General features: G+C 34.2%; 2 protein-coding genes across 3 annotated transcripts in view; one reads left to right on the forward strand and one right to left on the reverse strand.

Annotated features, from left to right (window-relative positions):
- Nucleotides 1-4,400, forward strand: part of LOC108573124 (fatty acid-binding protein 12-like) — an 8,377-nt gene extending 3,977 nt beyond the window's left edge. Inside the window, exons 2-5 of one of the 2 annotated variants that reach the window (XM_017935502.1) lie at nucleotides 2,068-2,206; nucleotides 2,705-2,877; nucleotides 3,243-3,347; nucleotides 4,325-4,400. In XM_017935502.1, coding sequence (XP_017790991.1) covers nucleotides 2,137-2,206; nucleotides 2,705-2,877; nucleotides 3,243-3,347; nucleotides 4,325-4,384 — 408 coding nt within the window. In that variant the 5' untranslated portion in view covers nucleotides 2,068-2,136 and the 3' untranslated portion in view covers nucleotides 4,385-4,400. Of the gene's footprint in view, nucleotides 1-1,905; nucleotides 2,207-2,704; nucleotides 2,878-3,242; nucleotides 3,348-4,324 lie in introns of those variants that run through there. The other variant, XM_017935501.1, reaches the window with a different exon arrangement.
- LOC108573123 (titin-like) overlaps nucleotides 1-5,949 on the reverse strand; it is a 156,443-nt gene extending 150,494 nt beyond the window's left edge. The window contains exon 1 of the mRNA XM_017935500.1: nucleotides 5,730-5,949. Within this exon, the coding sequence (XP_017790989.1) occupies nucleotides 5,730-5,908 (179 nt within the window). The 5' untranslated portion in view covers nucleotides 5,909-5,949. The remainder of the gene's footprint in view (nucleotides 1-5,729) is intronic.
- Nucleotides 5,950-6,955: the final 1,006 nt, after the last annotated feature.

Consider the following 6,955-nt stretch of genomic DNA (forward strand, 5'->3'; position numbering starts at 1 on the left):
ACCCCCGTGTGGTTGTAAGGAGCACCGTATAATTAATTTTTAAGAGTTTGTAATAGTGTTAATTGTTTTCTACTTTAAAAATTAATTATCAAAGAACAAGTTTCGCGATATAAGTACAACGCTGAACATAGGAACCATAAAAATAATTGAAGCAGCAATGAAAAACTGTCGGCAATAAATACACAAAACTTTCGTTCCGCAAAACGTGAAAATTTATTCTTTGTAATAACAATTGGTTCGTCATAGTTATGACCATGGATTTTTCATTTGGAAATTCTTTCAACCGTAAGCATAAAAATTATTTTACAATTTGTATACTAAAAATAATCTCAGATTAACCTTCGAAACGTATATCGACACCGATAAACGGCGTCCACAATTGTTTACTTGTTAATATTAATTTTTTTATATGTAATAATTGTTTTTAATGATTTAATTTAATTTAATTGTAAAGGAAAATCTTACAGTTCGATTCGATTTGAAATAATACGTATTTAAAATATTAAATGCACAATATATTCATTTAATACAAATTTTTATTTGACTTTGAATTGTATTTAATGTAAGAAACATTTGATAGTAAATTATTGCTATACAACATTTAATTGTTTACTAAATTTACTTACTACATAAAGAAACAAAATGAACTAATAATAATTACATTTTATCCAATGCACAGTTAGTTTTAATTTTTCAAAAGATTTCACTTTTTTAAGAAAATAAATACGAAATTTCCTCTGTAGTGTATCTGGCTCAAAAGCGAAAACTGTTTTTCTAGAAATAACGCGTTCTATAATTGTATTTTTCTTTCATTGTTAAGAATTACTTGATACAATTTTATAATTGCATTATAAAATAGTTGTACACTTGAAAACAAAAATAAAGAAGAGAAAATTGCATTAATCGCACTTTTAAACTGGTGTAGAGTCGTTACATCGAGCAACTTGGGCAAAAGTTTTTGGTACGACAGTACCTAATCTCTGCTTTTTTCCAACTGTCTCGTACTCATGTCAGAGTAAAGTACAGCGAGGTACTTACTAGGAATGCTTTATCATTTTCGTATAAAATGTTACAAATAACGTAAGATCTTCTTTTCCCCCTTTGTTGAATAACATTTGTTATTATAATTATTGTTAACGTTATTAATTGTTACGCGTAAATGAGCAATTATTATTTAAGATTCAATTTCATGTAGATTTCAGTCTTAAAATCGCTTCTTAAAGAACTTCATCATACAACTGCATACTGCGTTTCTCACCGGTATTGTATACTTTCATATCTTATCTAGCAAATGTAACGCGATCAAATGCACCATTTAGTTTTACCCGTTTGAAAAACGATATTATTTATAGCAAGAGAAAAAAAAAACAAGTTTAATCGTTTCAGCAGTTTCCGTTGATTTATGGTAAAGAATAGAGGAACATAATTATAATCGCGCGGTACACAATGCATTACTACGAAAACCGTTAATATACAGTGGCGGACATAAGTATTGGCACAGTGTGCGATTCCATATACAAACATTTATAACTATTGAAAAAATTGCTTATACCACTTGTTTTTTTGCATCGATCTTTATTTAGAATATCGTGTTTGCCTATGTACAAAAATAAAAGAAAATTAATAAAATAGGGAATATATAACTAATAAAAATGTGTTTTACAACCATCTTATGCACGGACAAAAGTTATATGTTCCCTACTTTATTAATTTTGTTCTGTTTTTGTATATAGGCAAGTAAGACATTCTAAATACAGATCCGTACAAAAAACAATTTGTCCAAACAATTTTTTCGGTAATTATAAATGTTTGTATTCGAAAACGCATACTGCGCCAATACATACGGCCACCACTGTGTGCATTTCCGATTCTTGGTTATGAGAGATATCGTATCGGTGTTTAGATATGAGAAATCTATGGAGAGGAGAAGTAATTCTAAAACGGCATTTTCATCAAGAACAAGGAGATTACGCTTTAGACAAACATTTCACCAAAATCCTAAGTACCGGCGACAAATTTCTGGAACCGGCGTATAGCGACGTAATTCAAGAGAAGAATTTATTGCAGCCTGTGGAGAAACATTTGAAACGAATACCCGGCTCATCTTCCTTGCAGTGTTACCGACCGGGGCAAGAAATGTCATCGATCGCCGGCACTTACCAACATGAAAGCAACGAAAATCTCGACGAATATTTCAAAGCTGTGGGTATGTTGAAGGCAGCGACTAAAAATGAATGTGCTGTATCCTACGATGGAAGCAAAAACAAATATAATTTGTAACATTCGATTTTCCCGTGTAATTTTCTACGTGATAATCTTTATTTGTGAAAAATGTGAAAAAACGAACGAGATTAGTCATTGCATCGATTTATATTTTACACGATATATTAATTTATTACCGTGATATCAATTAGAAACTATACGAATTACTATTTTCATTTTGATTGATACTACAATTACAATTAATTTTTATAATTCTTTGCGTTGATAATGTACACACTGTGTTTGTTCGTTTACTGAATATTTACCTTATTAAATAAATAATTAGAAACCTGCTGTTGAATTATATTTGCCAAAGTTATTTTAATTGATACTGTTGATATTATAGAGAAATAAAACCGTACACGTGATTAGTTTTACGTTGAAAACAACAATAGCGAATCGAAATTAAATCGGTTTCGTTGTTAATAATATGCACCCATAGGTGTACCATATATTCCACGGAAAATGATGTGCATGTCCAGTCCACGACTGGAAATACTGAACGACAGTGACAAGTGGACCATTCGTACCATTTCGATGATTCGTACAGTAGAAGTGACATTTACTCTCGGTGAAGAGTATGAGGAACACATGCCAGCTGGAGTCACATTGAAAGTATTACTTCCTCCACGATACATACTACTCCAATCAGAATGTCTGATTTTTTTACAAACAAAATACTCGATACTACATGTTCTATACGTTACAGGTTGACCATACATTTTCGTTTTTAGCTAAAATACGTCATTTACATCCATATAAAACAATTATTTCAATTTTAAATTTTCAAATTTAACTTGGCAACCTTGGCTTATATTAACAGAATAAATGACACGATCGATATAGGTTTGCAAATGGTTAAAATGTGGTTTAAGTACTAAATTTTTGTACATTTAAAATAGCATGGGTATTGGTATGGAGAGAAAGGGCAACGTTCTTCACTTTTCACTCTTCGTATTTCTGTGTTTGTTTCTGTTTAGAATGTGACTACAATGGAGGGAGATAGTCTTGTGACAGTTTCAGTCGGTCCTGATAATAACAAAGTATTGCGGAAGTATGCTGTTACAGAGGACGGTGTGGTTTTGGTACGTTCCATTTGCATTTCCATTCACGCGCATTCAAGCTGCGACAGTGCTGCAAAACACTTGAGACAGTATGAACGAGGCGCGGTAAAATAGACTTTGTCATTTTTATCAACTTTTATATTACTCAGAAATTAGTTTAATTAATTGCTAGATGAATGGATTTAATTCGCTCGTATATCTTTCAATAGTTCTCAAAATTAATCGTTGCAAATTTCATTATTTTAATTATATTCGTCATATTGACTACGTTGACTATTTCTTGAAAAGCAATATATCATACCTGACACCAACATTATTAGAAAAATTTAATCGGTTAATAATTATAGCACGCTGCATGTTTTTACCATGTTACACATTGATGTAAATAGATTACTTGATTCGATCAAATTAACTGTATGTACTTATCGATCTTATTTGTTGAACTTATGGGTGTAGTTCCTAAAGGCCCCGGTCGCCGATTGTCACGAAATGTGGTAGGCCAATAGGCCGAGGATAGGTAGGCCTCAAATATAAAATATTAGCTGCAACCAATCGTTAGTTTCCGAGATATTAACAAAAAAAACTTTCAGTACTATACGTTGAAACTACGTATACAGACGTGACTAACACATTGAACGCTGCCTATACAGATGTTGCCTGATTGGCTGCAGCTAATATTTTATATTTAAGCCCCCCCCCCCATCTTCCCGCTTCCCACTAAATTTCATGTCGATCGACGACCGGGACCTTTCGGAACCATATCCGACCATTTGAACAGTTAATTAACTAGAATTATTAACATTTAACAATAGTTAAATATATTTAGCCATTTATTTTCCAAATATTATTAAGAGCTCAAATATTATTCGTTTCACAGATATTTACTTTGTAAAATATTCATTTCTAATTAGAACGACTTGGCTAAAAATAAAATTCCTGCAAATGTAAACATGCAATAACTTGAAAACAGATATTAATGTTGTATTCTCTATTTGCAGACAATGACCCATGAAAATAGTGGCCAAGTAGCGAAACGCTATTTTAAACGTCTTTCGTAAAAACCTAGTTGCGTACAATTATGTTGTCTTAAATTAACAAAAATATGTCTATAATCCATCAGATATAGGTTGTATTAGCTGTTAACAATTATTTCTTTAGTTATTGTGTACATTTGTATCGTAAGTGTAACATTTAAAGAACAGAAAATAAAAAATTGTGAACAGGTATTGCGTGCAAGAGCAAAAATTTCACGAAAGATGCGACAGCAGTTGCCAGAGGAAAAAAAAGTCAGGGATCGATCGTAAATGTTCCTACTGTCGTTTACATGTGCCCCGCCTACTTTTATTGCGTGTCACGTGTTACACATAATAATACACGTGAAAAAACCAAAGCTGTACTACATATTGAAAATAAAAAAATAAAGCATCAATTGAGCACAAGAAGGTTTACGTTGTACTATATTCGAAACTAGCAGAATATTTCATTCACTAGGAGTGTGCGGGCCGTCCAATGTATCGGGCACCCGACCGTCGGGTCGGGCCGGAAAAAGTCGGGCGGGCTCGGGCGGGTACCCGACATTCGTACACTCGGGTAGCCCAACTTTTTCGGGTAACCCGACTCTTTCAGGTTAGGTCGGAAAAAGTCGGGCTCGAGCGAGATCCCGCGGCTTGCAATGCATCCAGTAACTATTCCTTTCTATGTGTATATTTAGTACTGTAATATTAAAAAATTAATTTGTTACCAGAATGCATTTTCCAATTCTGATAAAGTAAAAATTCAACTCATATACTTTATATAAAATGAATATACAGCTTATACACATGGGATGAAGTTCACTCCAAATAAATCTGTTAGAAATATTTTTTCACATAAAAATTATCTTATTCCAAACTTCCATATAGACAAAGATTTTGCATATGCTTGTTGAATACAAGAGCTTAAGGTCGCCTAAAAGAGCTGAGTATCAAAGTCTGCATTATGAACGTAATACAATCAATTCCAAACACATCTCAAATCGAATCACGGGAATCGCGGGCCGCGGGATATCGTTCGAGTCCGACTTTTTCCGACCTAACCCGAAAGAGTTGGGCTACCTGAGAAAGTCAGGTTACCCGAAAAAATCGAGCTACCCGAAGCAGTCGGGCTACCCAAGTGTACGAATGTGTCAGGTACCCGCCCGAGCCAGACATACCGGGTACTCGGCACATCTCTATCATTCACGCATAAAGGTACAATAGGGGAAATAAAGTTAGTAAATAATGTCAGTTTTGCAAGACCTATATTTTGTCTGTTTACGTTTGAGCCGGCTGCCATAAAAGTTATCAACGAATAAACTCATTTAATGTCCACCCACGCACTGGCATGCTGCAATATTATTCATTTAAAAAATACGCATTCACTTACGTCTGATTGAGGTACTGTAGAGTCACATTGATGATCTCACCAACGATCTCAGCTTCGGTTACATTATATGAGCTCACAGAAACAGGCAGCTGATCGTGCGGATTCACCCTGGCGACGAATTCTGAGAAAAAACGGCTGTACGCTCCAAGATAATCACCGTCAGTACAATCTTCCGCCATTTTTTCTCGTCTCCGTAAAAAAATCCAAGTAACCGGCACACAGTTTTGTCAGCACAAAGAGCACAATACTTCAATAACTTTAACCGTTTACGAGATGTTAACACGATACCTTAGTAGTTATTTCTTAGCAAGTACAATTAGCACACGCGGATATCTAAGAATGGAAGAAAGGGAAATAAAGTAAAAGTGTGTGCGTATTTCGTTTCTGCTGCTTCTTTAAGACAGCGATACTCTGGTCAACCTATTCGTTGATAGGCAATATTTGTATTTAGGTTACGTCACTCATTCAGCATCGCGTACGCACGTAACACTACAGGCCCGATCGAACAACGCGTTTCTCTATTGTGCGTCCCCCTAAGAAGTGGGGAGGATTTGCCGCGTCGTTTAAAACACTATCTCTCCCGCTTCTTTGAGTCCAGCGTTGCTTTTTGCCTTTCCTTTTGCCACTGGCCACTTGCGGATTGACTCTCGTAACGGAAGAAAAAGTGCGTAACGGAATTCACCGAGTGACGTACTGCGCATGTCCGACATAGGGCTCTATGTGCGCTGCTTTTGTGGCGTCGTTGTTGAGGAATAGTAAATTTTTTAGTTGTAGAGGTCGCCACACTTTGCCAGTTTATGCTACTTTACTTTTTATTTGTTGTGCGTAATTATTATTTTTTTACAAACTTATACCAGTCTGTGAGTATACTTATGATTTCAATGCTTCTTTTGAAATTTCTTACGTCTATTACTCATTTTACATTTTTTCTATACGTTTCAAATTCGTATAGAAAATATTAATCTTACATACGTTTAGTGACAGGTTATTAAAATTATTACTGTTATTTTCAGTGAGATATTAATAATTAATTAACAAGATAGCCGCCATTACAAACTATTGTAATCTTCTAATTGTCAGTAATTTATACGCAAACGGAAATAAAATAAATAACAACAATAAATATGCTCTTTCTTTCATTCATAAAGTGTAATTTCCTGAAAGCTGTTATTTCTGGTACATAACCAGTCTTTACGTTTTTTTATATTGAGAATAGGTTTCATATA

The sequence above is a fragment of the Habropoda laboriosa genome, unplaced genomic scaffold, assembly GCF_001263275.1.
Source record: "Habropoda laboriosa isolate 0110345459 unplaced genomic scaffold, ASM126327v1 scaffold89, whole genome shotgun sequence".
Lineage (NCBI taxonomy): Eukaryota > Metazoa > Arthropoda > Insecta > Hymenoptera > Apidae > Habropoda > Habropoda laboriosa.